A 15,581-nucleotide genomic window follows, 5' to 3' on the forward strand; every position below is an offset into this window, starting at 1 on the left:
GAGCTGATTTAAAATCCCGATGCAGATGGGACAATGCCTTTGAATTATCTACGCGTTCTTCATCTGTTATAGAAAACAAAAATATTGCTGCCAATGTCGACTAAGACTAGGTGTACAAAAAAGAAAGAGGATCAGCTCAATAATTTGGAGTAATATACAATGTTCTAAGCGCAACTCATGATATTCACAACTTGCCCCCTGTGATCTGCTCACCCAACTTCTTGACTCTACCCTGGATAAGATCCCAGCGAGCTGCCTCACTCTTCCTGGACTCGTTGACGATAGACTGGACGGTTGGGGGTAGACCCAAGTTCCAGACGTTCTCGCCCTGCTGGTGGTCATTGCGCCAAGCTTCGTTCTCACCCTCAGGGAAGACGCGGTCGATCTCAGCTGCGAGCTGAGCTTCGGTAGTGATAAAGTTCCGAGCATTCATGTACAGCGCTTGCAGAGAGTCCTGCTGCTCCGCTTGTTTCTGGGCGTTCGTAGCCTCCAATCGAGCTTTGGAGATAGTGAGACGCTCTTCCCGGTTGGGGTCTGGCAGCACCGGGGTGCGCTTAGGGAGCATCTCCTGGATGACCGAAGGACGGGTCAATCGCTCATCCTCTCTCTCTGGCTGCCGGAAAATGCGCTCTCGCCGTTTCTGCTTCTCGACACTCCGCTGCATCATCGACTTATCCGTCCGCTGCTTCCGGGTGTGCAGTTCCAGAAGACCTTCTCTGAGGTTTTGTCTCCTCATCTCTGCCATTCGGCGCTTCCAGTTGATATATTGGGCATGGGGATCGTTCGGGTCGACTTTGGTTTCTTTAGAAGGAAGGGGTGTTGCGGCAGCAATATACTCCTCGGACGGCTTGTCCGCTCGGCGAACGGGGAAGATTTCGCGAGGAACAGGCAGGGTACCCTTGACATGTTGCTTTGAAGGAAGGTCTGGCTGAATGGTACGAGGGACGTCGACGAAATTGGGCGACTCTGGTCCGATTCGAAGAGAGGCCGAGGAGGTGAAGCCACGGGCTTGCACAGAGGCAGTCCTGCAACTGCGGAAGAGAGACATGGTAAACACTCCGGTTTACTCCACCAAGACAAGTGATAGTAATCGAATATAAAAAGGGCGACAGATATGAAAACGTTTAGACAAATTTAAACCAGATAAATCAACTCTCCATCCGCAATTCGGGGACCCAAACCGGACGATGACAGACGCGGTTCTGTTGCGAGGGCCGGAAAAAGATCGAAGCGATTTTCTCGCAAATGGTCTGTGCACCCTTTAGCTTGGCTCCCGCCCCAAAAAAAATAATTTCTTCCGGACTATGAACTTTTTTTTCCTTCTCCTCTTCTTCTTCCTGCGCTCTGCCAAACTTATTTCTCTACCCCTGCCTTGAGATTTATTTCTATATAAATCCCAGCTCAGGGACTAGAATTCGTCATGGGTACAGGAAAGAAAGAGGCTACTCGCCGGGAGCGGCAGGGGAAGGTTGGAGATGGTATGGGTAATGTTAGGGTCAAGGGTGAAAATTTTTACAGGTTAGTTATCCCACCAGGACCTGGTGATTTGTTCGTTGGCTGACTTCATGAAGAGATGCGAAGAAGGTGAAGAGGCTGAATATGTACAAGGATGGTAAACCTCGGCGTGACGCTGAAGGTAATATCACCGTGGCTGCTTCGTATCAGTCTAGAGAGGCCCCCGTTGCCAGGATAGAACCCAACCGTAAATGGTTTGGAAACACAAGAGTGATCTCCCAAGAGGCGCTGTCCTCGTTCCGTGAGGCGGTTGCTGAACGGGCTTCGGACCCCTACCAAGTTCTCCTCAAGACCAACAAGCTTCCCATGAGCCTGATCAGAGACGGTCAAGGTGTGAATGGGCTGAAACAGCATCAAGCGAAGATGGCCATTGAGACCTCCCCATATAGCGATACGTTTGGGCCCAAGGCTCAGAGGAAACGTGTTAAACTGGGTGTTGCATCACTGGAAGACTTGGCTGGCGAGACGGTCAAGATGCATGATGCCTACGTTGAGAAGTCGGATCATCAGACTCATGCCGATGGATCGCTCGCCGTCTCTGGAGATGTGTCTGCTGCGCAAGACGATGCGCATACTACGACGGCCACCGCAGTTGAATCGGTCTTCTCAAAGGGTCAGAGTAAGCGAATCTGGAACGAGCTTTACAAAGTCATTGATTCCTCGGACGTTGTCATCCACGTCATTGATGCCCGTGACCCTGAAGGCACACGGTGTAGGAGTATTGAAAAGTACATCCGTGAAGAGGCACCTCACAAGCACTTGATATTCGTGCTCAATAAGTGTGACCTTGTCCCAACAGGCGTAGCAGTAAGTTCCACGCTTTCCCCTCCTACTTTTTCTTTTTTACCTGTTCTATGTCTTGTTCATTTCACATACCTTTACCACCAATCAGGCCATGATGCCTGTGCCATTGCTAAGTCAAGGCTTCTTCCAGCGACTACGTGTCGTGCCATTCTCAATGGGAGTCTGTCTGTTACAGCTTTGGTAGATTGACGCTGGCCCGCGCCGACCTTCTTTCTGAAGCTAGGCTGATGAGTTTTCGTTTTGAAAGCCTGTCGTAAGGGCCGAGCTGTGCTCCGTTTTTGAGTTGAGTCCTGCTTCAGCCATCCGGCTGTTTCGTAGCAGGTCTCTTAGTAACGTTACACACATTCTATTGTTAAGCCATTTTTGCTTCTTTTTAAGTCTCTTGTTTACTGGTGTTCGAATGCTAACGAAAACACCAGGCGGCCTGGGTGCGACACTTGTCTAAAGATCATCCGACGCTGGCTTTCCATGCCTCGATTAACAACTCATTCGGTAAAGGGTCTTTGATCCAACTCTTGAGACAGTTTTCCGCTCTTCACTCGGAACGAAAGCAGATCTCTGTGGGCTTCATCGGCTATCCGAACACGGGTAAATCCTCCATTATCAACACCTTACGCAAAAAGAAGGTGTGCAACGTGGCCCCCATTCCCGGTGAGACAAAGGTCTGGCAGTATATTACTCTGATGAAAAGGATCTACCTCATTGACTGTCCTGGTGTGGTCCCACCCAACCAAAATGACACACCCGAAGATATTCTGCTTCGTGGGGTTTGTCGTGTCGAGAATGTAGAGAACCCTGAACAGTATATCCCTGCTGTTCTCAAAAGGGTTCAGCCCAAACACCTTGAACGTACTTACGGCGTGAGGGGTTCTGATGATCCTCTGGAGTTCTTGGCTGTTCTTGCACGTAAGGGTGGAAGGCTACTCCGTGGAGGAGAGCCCGATCTTGATGGTGTCGCCAAGATGGTGATCAACGATTTCCTCAGAGGCAAGATCCCATGGTTTACTCCACCACCTCACACACCCGGTGAGGAGGGCGAAAAGGTTAACGGCCGTGAAGGCCGACTCGGTGAAATGGGTCGGAAGCGGAAGCTTGACACAGTTTCGGAAGAAGCAGAGAAGAGTGAAGCGAAGTCTGGTTCTACATCTGATGGAGAGTTTGAGGGCTTCGGTGATAGTGATGATGATGACAATGACTCGATCGCAAACCTTGAAGTCAGTGATGAGGAGAGTGGAGAGGAGAACGACTGAGCCATTGTCGACTCCTCCTATTTTACCAAATCAAGCCGCCAAAACAGAGGCTACAGGCTGCCGCTGATCCACTCTTCAGCAACCCCCGTCGGAGCATATCCGAATCTACGCCGCTTCTTAAGCAGGGTTAGACCCCACCGACCAGGCCAGACGAGCATGGACGCAGGTCTTTCGAGTCGAGAACCCTGAAAGTCGGTGTCAACCCATCCTGTCGTCGTTTACACGACATGGCTGGAACCTACTACCTGGGCCAAATTTTACCGCGATGGGTGCATTGGAAGCATTAATTGCTTCTTTTGGTAATGTACACCATTACAACTCACTATAGATACCCACATAGCTTTGAAAACAATCAATTATGATATGAAATGGTACGCGACGTGCATACATTCTGCAGTAGTACTTGAAATATGGTTATTGTTTATGCGCTAGTGCTTCACCGCCGTAGCTCACGTGGGGCCACCCCAGCCTCGCTTTCATCATAGCTCTTTTGCATGCACGGAAAGTACCTTTTGCTTATCTTCTTTTTTTTTTTTTTTTTAATAAATTCTCTCCGGGAATGATATTCTTTTGTTTCCCTAATACAAGAGATGCACGTGTCTTCCTTTAAATATGGCGGACGACGGCATGTCCATTGTACCCTACGGATCTTCTAACCTTGATGTCGTACTGTAAGGTGGCTTGGTCCCAACTGGTAAACATTGTTCTAACGGTCATTGTGTGGCAGACGCCATAACGACTCAGTCGTGGTCTTTGATCGTGACTCTCAGCAACTGGTTCTCCGAAATGCTACCGAGAGCAATGCCGACATTGACTTGACTGATTGTCCCTATTGCCATCGTCCGCTGCATAACAACGGCGGGGGACAAGAAGGTCACCATGCAAGTCCAGGAGGGCAACCCGAGTTTATCAACCCCAATTATTTCCGGATGCTTCATAGAAGCCTACCTAGCTCTGCGACTTCGTCAACTTCATCGTCCCCTCACCGACGCCTCGTTCAGCCGGCTCTTCCAGACGGCCCCACCAGTGAACCAAGCGGCGCATCCCAGGGTATATCGTCGGCGGCATTCACACCCAATTACTTCAAGAAATTCTTTGTTGAGGAGGGTATACTAGGCAAAGGTGGGAAAGGCGTTGTCTTGCTTGTGAAACATGTGTTAGACGGCGTGTCGTTAGGGCACTACGCTTGTAAGCGCGTGCCCGTAGGAGATGACCACGAATGGCTTGAGAAAGTCCTGGGAGAAGTTCAATTGCTGCAACATCTCACACATCAGAACCTCGTGTCCTACCGTCATGTATGGCTTGAAGATGCGAAGATCAGCACCTTTGGACCAAGCGTACCCTGCGCCTTCATCCTGCAGCAATATTGCAATGCTGGTGACCTGCATAACTACATCTGTGGATCGGTACAGACGTCTACAACAGCCCAGCAATTGAAAGAGCGTCTTAGGAGGAGGTCCCGGGGTGAGCCGGATCCTCGTACTGACGCCAACGAGCCTCGCAAACTCCACTTTGAGGAAATATATTCTTTTTTCAAAGATATCACATCCGGTCTACGTTATCTCCATGCCAACGGCTATATTCACCGTGACCTCAAGCCAAACAACTGTTTACTGCACAAAACAAGTGATGGTATACGCGTATTGGTCAGCGATTTCGGTGAAGTTCAAGCTCAGGATTCAATCCGGCTGTCTACCGGGGCGACCGGGACTGTGTCGTATTGCGCACCTGAAGTGTTGCGTCGTGAATACCCCGGAGGACCGTTTGGAAACTTCACATTCAAATCGGACATCTTCTCTTTGGGAATGATTCTCTACTTTCTGTGTTTTGCACAGCTTCCTTACAGCAATGCTGACCTTATCCATGAAGAGAGGGAAGACCTTGATCGACTCCGGGAAGAGATTAGCCAGTGGGCTGGTTTTGATTATGCTCGCAGGATGAGACCTGAATTGCCTGAGCAACTTTATACCTTTCTGGAACGGCTATTATCTGTGAATCCTGATCGCCGACCATCTGCAGACGATGTTCTGAATGGTCTCCAGGCTGGGGCTAGTGTGAATGAGAACATACGATCCAGATGGACTGGTTCTTCGAGTTCTGACGGGCATTCCGGTTCCAGGATGCAATTTTCTGAAAACTCAACACCCGCTTCTTTCTCCAGAACCCCTACATCTCCAAGAAAGCCATTTTCCCGAAGTCCGGTAGCTCTCCGACGCGACTCCCACTACGAGTCTAATGGGGGTGGACCGATGGCCTTTGTCGACGACCTGGGCCCTCATGATGAGAGGAGAATGTCGCTAGGCGCTGAAAGAGATATGATCATTCGAGGGAGGTACTCCAGCACTCCATCTCTTCCACCGGTCCAGAATGAGCCCTCTGAAGCGCGTGAAAGTCAGGAACCTTTTCAACATTTACTTCCTCCACCTTCGAGCGGGCCGTCCCTGACCAGGTTTTTTCCATTCCTATCAAGTACACTTCCTGATTTGCAGATTCCGCTTCCTACGATTCAATTGGGCTTTTTCCTTCTCAAGGTTGTTTCAGCGTTCCAGCCCTGCAGCCCTCTCGCAGTGAATCCCTGGATGTTTTACCCTTTGCTACTGCTCGCAGCATTAAATCTACGGACTAAAAGCATCGGCATGCAAACAATGTTTCTCATAATACACCTTGTTGCCGTTAGCCTCAGCATGCAGTTTGGCGTTATGTGCCTTTGGCAGACTCCACGGTTGATGATGTTTTCAAGATAAAGACCACTCTGGCTTTTGTACTACCAGGACTCCTCGTTCCCAGTTAGTATTACTTTCTCTCCATCAGCGCATTTTATTTATGAATGTACGCAATTACGAAATTTGTGTCTTTTGAGCGCACGGTATGTATACATAAAATCATGAAACAATATCTTCAATCCATTCTACACTGAAATTCAGCTCTCCTTCGATAAAGCATCTACAGGCGCAAAAAAAAGGCAAACAGGAACAGATACTTTGACAAAATCGTAGCTTACAATAGGGATCAATCAACAATAGTAGTCTTCGAGTAGATACAGTCCAAATATTGAGAGCAGCACTCACTGAAAACATGTGAGTACTAATAAGCCCAATAGCCCATCAAAGCCACTGCCATGGTATAGCTCTCCAAAGCTTCCTACTAATGGGAGGGCCACATTCGAGCGTTTATATATTGTTAAGACTTTATATTCCTCACTCGATAGCTATATAGAAACCAAGTCTGTCGCGGAACTATTCAAATCAACTAAACAGAATCCAATCACCAGAAATATATATACATAGATATATAAAAGAAAACACCCAACTCAATGACTCTCCCAAAACTGCGCATCCATAGCAATCAGTCGATTAAACAACTGATTCCTTCCCCGCATACCAGTAAGATGATAAGATTGATATTGGGGCTCCATCCTCGAAATCACCAACCCATCAATAGAATCCTTGGTCCCGGCCGTCAACTCAACAATCAGCTTCCCCTTCCAACCCAGCCCCTCCGTTTTCTTCAGTTCCTTGATCTCAGGGATAGGAATCTGAAACAATATGGCACCTTTCTTCTGGTTCTCCAGTCGCAAATCATCCAGTTTAGCAGATTGACAAGTCGTAAAATAGAGGACGGGCTGCTCCTGCGACGAGTCGATGACAACTGTACCTCGCTTGCGCTCAAACTTTGCCTCGAATTTGAGAGGCCCAAGAGGTGGTGCCGTGATCCAGCCTCGTCGGCTTAACAGGCCAACTAGGGTTTTCGTGCTTGCGGATTCAGTGATTCTCATGGCGCGGTCGAATGCGATGTGGCCTTTCATTGCCGTTGCGATTGTTCGGCCGATGAACTTGAGGATCTTGGACCATTTTTTCTTGCGGGCTTCTGCTTTTGAAAGTTCTGCTTTGGGGGTTTGGGTTTGGGATATGAGAGATGTAGAGGGTTCGTCGTTGCTTTTGCTCGAAGTTATACTACCAGGAGCTTTGCGACGAATAGGCCATAGGGGTTCATTGTTGTGCGAGCTTGGGGGTGGAGGCAACGGTGTGGAGTTGATTTCACCAAGACGAAGAAGGGCTAGTGTGAGTTGGGCATTTGTGGGGACACCTTTTAGAAGGGTGCTAGATTCTAGTTAGCATATATAGTGTTCCTCTTCTTGTAAGGGGAATTACTTTTGTAAGTCTAGGTACTCTTTCCAGTTTGCAATCTTGTCGTTCAGGATGGCTATAGTGCGTTGCAAGACAGGATCACCAAAGATGGCCAGTCCAAAGAAAAAGCTACCAGATTTGATCATAAAATGGCTCGACGTGACGAGAGACATCAGACCTATAGATATTAATATCCCTACCAGTTGCAGACGGGGTGCGATGGCAAGGAACGGTGGTGTAGGGGATAGAAGACTATTCAGGCCTTGGTCAGAGATATTTCTTTGTGTATTGGGGTAAATACTAACTTGGAAAATTGCTCATATATATCTGTGATATCACCAAGTATACGCATCGTCTGGTTAGTAGCCTTTGACATTTTTTTCTTCATAGGCTTTTTAGTTTTATCTTCGGCTGGTGCATTCTCAGCTTGCACATCTGCCGTGATTGCCCCGACATCGACTGGTTCAGGCTCAGAGGACCCCTCAGCATCATCATCAATTACTGACTGGCCGTATTTGCCTCGGGCACTTTCCATAGCGACATTGGCGATATCGTTGACCAAGTTGGAGGCCTCCTGCTCTGCTGCTTCGCCTTTGTATGTCTCTGGAGCACTGGTGATGCTATCACGCGTAGACTGCTCAGCGCCACCAGCATCTGAGCCACTTCCTGAAGTGCTACTAGGAGGGAAAAGCAGGGATCGTGTCGATGGGAATAGAATCAACGCAACAAGAACACAGGTTGTCATAGGAACAAGTATATCCAAAAACCATGCTGCGAAGTACACCTTTAAGCAAGTTAGTTTGAAACCAATATTCCATGTTCAACACAAAAGACAGTAACTTACTATGCAGAACGTTGCGGTACGCCTAGGCTCTCTCCATGACCGCAGTCTAGTGATGTGACTGAAGAAACTAACCAACCCAACAACCACAGAAGTATAGAACCGTTCAGTAGTTGCCCGCAGCTTTTCTGGGGGAAATTGTTCCTCGTCTGCCCGGTTGAGATCCAGCTCATCTGGAGGAGGACCTTGTAAGGCTTTAACATGATGTATTTGCTACTCGAGGGGTCATTAAAATGATTTATAGTTCCTGTAGATGGGATGAACTTGACATACCTTGTTAAACCTCCGAATAAGCAACCACAGATCCTCATTAGACAGATCGGACGTAAGTTGTTCGTCTACTGTCTTGGAAGCCTGCTTCCACTTCATGTCTGATTGTTTTCCATGGTTGTTGGCCTTTTGAACGGCATTGCTCTCCCTTGGCGCTAATACGGCATGATCATGGGTGTCCGTATCCTGGAACCCACCAGGTATTTCTTGTTCGTTGCTCATCGTGCACTGATATCCTACTTCAAATGAGTCCAAATCTTGATTCTTGTAAAAAATATAATCATAGATATTTGCAATAGGCGCCCACGGAAGGCAACATGTCGTCCTCGCAGATCACATATCAGTATTCCCTCATCCTTCTAATTGGCCAATATCTAGCACCGCCTTATAATCGGGGCAGTATATATTAAGTTTCTATCAACCTGATATTCATGTATCTACCGTAATAAACACCAGCCCGTAAAGCTATAGAAAGAGGAACAGTTTCACTCAAGACTCCAGAGCATCTATTCCAACCACCCCGAATCAAACAAAGACATATCCTGGGGCTAATCGCACACGTGACTGCGCGACAAGCTCCTCCGCCTGGCCGTATAAATTCTACCGCGGCGTTGCGTATAGTCATTGGTGATCTGAAACACCCTCTTTCAGTCGCTATTTGCATTCGCCATCATGGACGATATCGTGATGAACGGTTCGTCAGAGGTACTCCCTCCACAACCACCTCCGGAACCCATCGAGCGACCTCCTACCCCCCCTCCGCCTCCCCCAGAAGAGTCCGCCCCTCCTCCGCCACCAGAGGCCGCGGCGCCTCCACCGCCCGAAGACCTTCCTCCTGCACCTCCGCCACCTGAACCAAAGAAGAAGAAGGTGGGATGGGGCGCAAAGAAGCCGGCGGCTACACCGTTGAGTGTAGAGGAATTGGTTCGCAAAAAGAGGGAAGCTGATGCGGCAGCTGCTAGGGTATGTTTTTCACTTATCTCTTGCTTTCTACGAGCTTGGCATACGATGTCAATTCTTGCTGGCTGGCTCTGGGAGCTGCGCGTAAACGTGCATAGCTAATAGTAGTGTTTGTATACAGCCGAAATTCTTGTCGAAAGCCGAGAGAGAACGAATCGCCCTGGAAAAGCGAGCAAAGGAAGTCGAAGCAGAACGAAGGCTAAAGACATCCAATGGTGTCGACAGGAGTGCGACCCAGTCGCCTTCAGTTAGCTCTGAAGTCAATAACGGCGATGGAAGGTCTATACCCACCGGTCCCCGGGCTATGAGAAGCTCAGACGCCCCTACCGCACCAGCTGCGATGCGCAATTCCCACGCCCGTAATAAAAACCGCGACCTATCGCCGCCTCCACCACCGAAGTCAATGTCTTCTAGTCATACAGGTTCGAAAGGCGACAGGCGACCAGTAGATGACGATGAAGTAGCCGCTCAGGTGGCATTGGTTAAGCAGAGGTACATGGGCGCAGACCAGACGTCAACCTTCTCGGCAAAGAAGAAGCGAAAGAGGACAACAGACCGGAAGTTCAATTTCGAGTGGAACGCAGAAGAAGACACAAGTGGAGACTATAACCCCCTGTATCAAAATCGACATGAAGCGAATTTCTTCGGACGTGGCCGACTGGCAGGTTTCGGAGACGATGTCGCCGACAACGTGGCGAAGAAGTATGCACGAGCCCTAGAGGACCGCGATCACGAAGCGGGAGGTATTCGGGCCCGAGAGATCCTGGAAATGGAGCGCCGGCGGAGAGAAGAGAGCACCCGCAACCAGCTTGACAAACACTGGAGCGAGAAGAAACTGGAGCACATGCGCGAGCGTGACTGGCGTATCTTCAAGGAAGACTTCAACATCAGTACCAAGGGTGGAAGTGTACCAAACCCCATGCGGTCGTGGGAAGAGTCCGGTCTCCCCAAACGTCTTATGGAGCTTATCAACAAGGTTGGCTACAAGGATCCTACGCCCATTCAACGTGCTGCTATCCCCATTGCCATGCAGTCTCGCGACCTCATCGGTGTCGCCGTCACCGGTTCCGGTAAGACAGCAGCCTTCCTCCTCCCCCTGCTAGTTTACATCGCCGAACTGCCTCGCATCGACGAATTCGAATGGAGAAAGAATGACGGCCCCTACGCCATCGTCCTCGCCCCGACCCGTGAATTGGCCCAGCAGATCGAGATCGAAGCCAAGAAATTCACAGAACCCCTCGGCTTCAACGTTGTCAGTATAGTCGGAGGTCACTCCTTCGAAGAACAAGCCTACAGTCTCCGCAACGGTGCAGAAATCATCATCGCCACCCCTGGTCGTCTAGTCGACTGCATCGAACGCCGCATGCTAGTCCTCAGCCAATGTTGCTACGTCATCATGGACGAAGCAGATCGTATGATCGACCTAGGTTTCGAAGAACCTGTCAACAAGATCCTCGACGCCCTTCCCGTCTCCAACGAAAAGCCCGACAGCGAGGAAGCCGAGAACTCAATGGCCATGAGCCAACATATTGGCTCAAAAGACCGTTACCGCCAAACAATGATGTACACAGCGACAATGCCCACAGCTGTGGAACGTATCGCCCGCAAATACCTCCGTCGCCCAGCCATCGTCACAATTGGTAGCGCTGGCGAAGCCGTCGACACCGTCGAACAGCGCGTCGAGTTCATCGCAGGCGAAGACAAGCGCAAGAAACGCCTGGGCGATATTCTCTCGTCCGGCGAATTCCGGCCGCCGATCATCGTCTTCGTCAACATCAAGCGGAACTGTGATGCTATCGCCCGCGAAATCAAACAATGGGGCTTCTCCTCTGTTACCTTGCACGGAAGTAAGACCCAGGAACAGCGTGAAGCTGCCCTGGCGTCCGTACGGAACGGCCAAACGGATGTTCTGGTCGCTACCGATCTGGCTGGGAGAGGTATCGATGTTCCTGACGTCAGTCTGGTTATCAACTTTAACATGGCGACCACGATTGAGAGCTACACTCATCGTATCGGTCGTACCGGTCGTGCAGGTAAGAGTGGTGTGGCTATTACTTTCTTGGGTAATGAGGATACGGATGTTATGTATGTTTTCCATTCTCTCCTTCTATTGATATTGGTGGTATCGGGCGGGTATGTTAATGGATTTATAGGTACGACCTCAAGCAGATGCTCATCAAATCACCCATCTCTCGACTACCGGAGGAACTGCGCAAGCATGAAGCTGCACAATCGAAACCTACGCGCGGGTTTTCGAAGAAGAATGATGACAACTCTGCGTTCGGGTCAAAGGGTGGATGGTGATAGTCTAATGCCGGGTGTTAATGTCCATATGATATCAAAATTTGAAGGAAGGTTTTCCATTCCTCTCGTATTATATTAGTTCCATCGAGATCGAACAGGGCTTGATTATCAAATAATTTCCATATTATGTATACTCAACGTTGTATGTACTCGGTAGAGAGCTGAATGGTATTTTCTAGTATACATAGGAATCTGATCCGCAGATTTTGAATCATTAACCCAGTTAGGCGTGATGCAATGATTTGTGCCAGGACCAGCAGTCCTTAACATGTCCGTCATCCCACACTCAATTCATTATTGCATACTTGCTGGTATGTTATCCCTCACAGCTTGCCATCGCGGAGATAGGCATTCGACTTCAGCCAAGATTCCACGTCAGCGCGGTCACGGTTGATCCAGTTGATCTTGGCCCGGATGGCATCAAGACTCTGCTCAACAGCACGATCAAAGCCCTAAAGGGGTGTTAGTCACTGATAATAGGCGCCATGTACAATTCGAACTTACCTTAGTATCCTTGTCCTTGAAGAAGTCCTCCACCTCCTTCAACTGCGACTCGGTGCAGAAGCTGGAAGTAGTGAGTTGAACAACAGTGCCCAGCATACCAAGTCCCGGAGGCAGACGCTTGTAGAGTGCATCCCAGTTGTTCTTCATCCAAGCCCAGCGAGCCTCAATACCGGCTGTGTGGTTGCGCAGACCGCCAAGAGGCATGTAGATATCCTGGTTCTTAACTTCATCACTGAGGGCAAGACCCAGAGTACGTTGGATGAGAGCCGGGTCTTCAGCAGAGCCGAGGCAGCGAAGAGCCGTGGTCTTCTCATCAGAAGTAGGAGCGTTGCGGAATCGGTCGTACACGACATTGTACTCCTTCTCGCCACCGTTCTTCAGAACAATGCTGAAAACGCTACCGCGGATGTTGGGATGGATGGCGCTGGTTTCGCCCGCAGCAAAGCGTTGGAACATCTCCTGGGCAGCCTTGACGACAACTGGATCCTCGGCCGAGCCGGCAGCGCTGAACAAGAGCGCCTTGAACTGCTGCAGGATGTGGCCGTCCTTCTCTGAGAATTCCCAGCCAATCTCGTGAGTCTTGCAGCTGACCAAAGCGCGCTGGAACGCCTTCAGGGCATCCCTAGCTTGGATATCCTCGAAGAGCCATGCGGCCCGGAGAGTGCCAACGCGGGCCACGATCTCATTCCACACGATAAACTCCGATTCGTTGTCAAAGCCCTTGAGGAGCGAGAGCAAACCAGAGGTGCTCTGGTAGCCAGACGAAGCGAGGGCACCAGCATCTGCAATCATACCGGCACGGTCTTCGACCGTCAGCAGGCCCTGCTTGGCCGCCTCACCGAGCTTAGTGAGCCGTTCAGGGGTATAGGAGGTGCGATAGATAGCAGAATGGTCAGCGTTCAGCTTGTAGAAATCAAGGTCCGGAACCTTGAACTGGCCCTCACGCTCAGTCAACATGGTGTTTTCATCAAGACCTTGCTTGGTACGCAAGCCCAACATGACAGGGTAAAGAGTAGTGTCCTCTTCTGGGCGGACATCACCAGTACGCAGGAAGCGGTTCTGGGTCAACTTGATCGACGAGCTGGCAGCATCCTCGGCCACAGTGACCACAGGGAATCCGACATTCTTGGTCCAGATGTCCATGACCTGCTCCACAGGCTTTCCACTTGCGTCAGCGAGAGCAGCCCACAGGTCACCAGTCTGGGTGTTTCCATAAGCGTGCTTCTTGATGTAGTTGCGGACACCCTGGATGAAAACATCCTCTCCCAGGTACTTAGAGATCATACGCAGGACAGAGGAACCCTTCATGTAGGAAATGGCATCGAAGATCTGGTTGATCTCGTCGGCACGCTTGACAGGCACCTCGATAGGGTGGCTACTACGCAGAGAGTCGAGGGAAAGCGCGCCCTGCAAGCTGTCGATGACGTAAGTCTGCCAGACCTTCCACTCGGGGAAGAAGCTGTTGCAAGAGTACCACGACATCCAGGTGGCAAAGCCTTCGTTGAGCCAAAGACCATCCCAGAAATCCATGGTGACAAGATTTCCGAACCACTGGTGGGCCAATTCGTGCTGAACAACCTCGGCAATACGCTCCTTGCGCGAAGCACCGCTGTTCTTCTCGTCCAAGAGCACATCGACGATACGATAGGTGATCAGACCCCAGTTCTCCATGGCGCCTGCACTGAAGTCCGGCACGGCGACCATGTCCATCTTAGGGAGAGGGAAAGAGTTATCAAAAGCCTTCTCGTAGAACGCCAGTGTCTTAGCGGCCAGATCCAACGAGAAGCGACCATGCTCAATATCCTGATCCGGAGTAGCATACACACGGATGGGGACACGGAAGTCCTTCGTCTCAATGTAGTTCAGATGGCCGACAATGAAAGCCACCAGGTAAGTGGACATGAGCGGGGAAGTGTTGAACTTGACGACCTTCTTGCCGCCCTCGGCATCAGTCTCCGATGCAACGTCCATGTTGCTCAGGCAGGTCATGCTCTTGTCAGCGATCAAAGTCACAGTGAACTTGGCCTTGAGGGCAGGTTCGTCGAAGCAGGGGAACGCTCTGCGGGCATCCGTGGGCTCCATCTGCGTCGAAGCAAGATATTTGGTCTCACCGTCTTTTGTCTTGTAGGACGACCGGTAGAAACCGGCCATATTGTCATTGAGGATGCCGGTGAAGGTGAGCTTCAGCTGAGCGGAGGATCCGGCGGGAATCGTCTCGGCGAACTTGACGGTAGCTACCTGGTTATCCTTGTTGATGGAGATCTCCGGGCTGGAGGTGACGACGGAGCCCTGAGCGGAGACGATGGCACTGTGGATGTCGATCTCGTTGGAGTTGAGGGAAATGGAAGTGGTGTCTTCGGTGACCTGGAGGCTACGCTAACCATGAGCTTGGATCACGGACAGATGTTATATCACATGGATACATACTCGATCACAACGGTGCCCTCATATTTGAAAGACTCGAAGTTCGGCTCCAAGGTCAGGTCATAATGGACCGGCTTGACATTGGTGGGCAGGACCTCACGGCCATGGGTGATGTTCGTCGAGCCCGAAGGCACGTCAGCACGACGACACATCCTGCGATAGGAGCAGTAACGCTTGGAGATTTGAGAAAGGGGAGAACGGCGGGAGGATAAGCGGTTGGCGGAGGGCGATGAGGTGGAGGAGGGAGAAGAAGTAGCAGTCGTAGAAGAGGGGACAGATAAGGAACGAGAGAAGAGGAGGGGACTTCTGGAGGGGAAGGAAAGCGGTGGCTTCTTCGCTGAGTTTAGTACCAGCGGCGGTAACCGCGTAGAAGAGAAGCGACGCATGCCGCCCCGCTGAATGGAAGGGAAAGGATAAGAGAAAGGGTGGAAAGGGTGGAAGAGGGGTAGTAGTTCCCAATGAACTAATCAGACAACAATACCTCCCACCTACTAGTAAACAATCAGACTACTAGTATGGAGACAATGGAAAACGCGAAGTGTTGATTTGCACATCCAGAGAAAACCACCGGCGGTTGGCCCC

General features: G+C 50.3%; 6 protein-coding genes across 6 annotated transcripts; 3 read left to right on the top strand and 3 right to left on the bottom strand.

The window, feature by feature from the left end:
• Positions 1-76: 76 nt before the first annotated feature.
• BDV27DRAFT_125634 (uncharacterized protein) lies at positions 77-1,193 on the bottom strand. The gene has a single exon (XM_032066375.1). It carries the CDS (start codon positions 1,046-1,048, stop codon positions 185-187), a length of 864 nt encoding a protein of 287 aa, XP_031929260.1. The 5' UTR covers positions 1,049-1,193; the 3' UTR covers positions 77-184.
• Positions 1,194-1,355: 162 nt separating this feature from the next.
• BDV27DRAFT_125636 (putative GTPase NOG2) lies at positions 1,356-3,943 on the top strand. The gene is made up of 3 exons (XM_032066376.1): positions 1,356-1,518; positions 1,572-2,322; positions 2,739-3,943. The coding sequence occupies exons 1-3, from the start codon at positions 1,421-1,423 to the stop codon at positions 3,567-3,569; spliced, it is 1,680 nt and encodes a 559-aa protein (XP_031929261.1). The 5' UTR covers positions 1,356-1,420; the 3' UTR covers positions 3,570-3,943.
• Positions 3,944-4,110: 167 nt separating this feature from the next.
• On the top strand, positions 4,111-6,480 carry BDV27DRAFT_125638 (protein kinase IKS1). The gene is made up of 2 exons (XM_032066377.1): positions 4,111-4,240; positions 4,297-6,480. Exons 1-2 carry the CDS (start codon positions 4,182-4,184, stop codon positions 6,311-6,313), a joined length of 2,076 nt encoding a protein of 691 aa, XP_031929262.1. The 5' UTR covers positions 4,111-4,181; the 3' UTR covers positions 6,314-6,480.
• Positions 6,481-6,791: 311 nt separating this feature from the next.
• Positions 6,792-9,076, bottom strand: BDV27DRAFT_94716 (uncharacterized protein). Its single transcript, XM_032078016.1, has 5 exons — positions 8,811-9,076; positions 8,541-8,750; positions 8,002-8,480; positions 7,721-7,948; positions 6,792-7,669 (listed from the first exon to the last, which is right to left on the bottom strand). Exons 1-5 carry the CDS (start codon positions 9,027-9,029, stop codon positions 6,880-6,882), a joined length of 1,926 nt encoding a protein of 641 aa, XP_031929263.1. The 5' UTR covers positions 9,030-9,076; the 3' UTR covers positions 6,792-6,879.
• Positions 9,077-9,192: 116 nt separating this feature from the next.
• On the top strand, positions 9,193-12,197 carry prp28 (mRNA splicing protein PRP28). Its single transcript, XM_032066378.1, has 3 exons — positions 9,193-9,770; positions 9,889-11,852; positions 11,921-12,197. The coding sequence occupies exons 1-3, from the start codon at positions 9,480-9,482 to the stop codon at positions 12,069-12,071; spliced, it is 2,406 nt and encodes an 801-aa protein (XP_031929264.1). The 5' UTR covers positions 9,193-9,479; the 3' UTR covers positions 12,072-12,197.
• Positions 12,198-12,394: 197 nt separating this feature from the next.
• On the bottom strand, positions 12,395-15,151 carry BDV27DRAFT_143809 (M1 family metallopeptidase; the record flags this gene model as incomplete). Its single annotated transcript, XM_032070162.1, has 3 exons — positions 12,395-12,523; positions 12,576-14,946; positions 15,003-15,151. The coding sequence occupies 3 exons, from the start codon at positions 15,149-15,151 to the stop codon at positions 12,395-12,397; spliced, it is 2,649 nt and encodes an 882-aa protein (XP_031929265.1).
• Positions 15,152-15,581: the final 430 nt, after the last annotated feature.

Source organism: Aspergillus caelatus, assembly GCF_009193585.1.
Source record: "Aspergillus caelatus strain CBS 763.97 unplaced genomic scaffold BDV27scaffold_55, whole genome shotgun sequence".
Classification (NCBI taxonomy): domain Eukaryota; kingdom Fungi; phylum Ascomycota; class Eurotiomycetes; order Eurotiales; family Aspergillaceae; genus Aspergillus; species Aspergillus caelatus.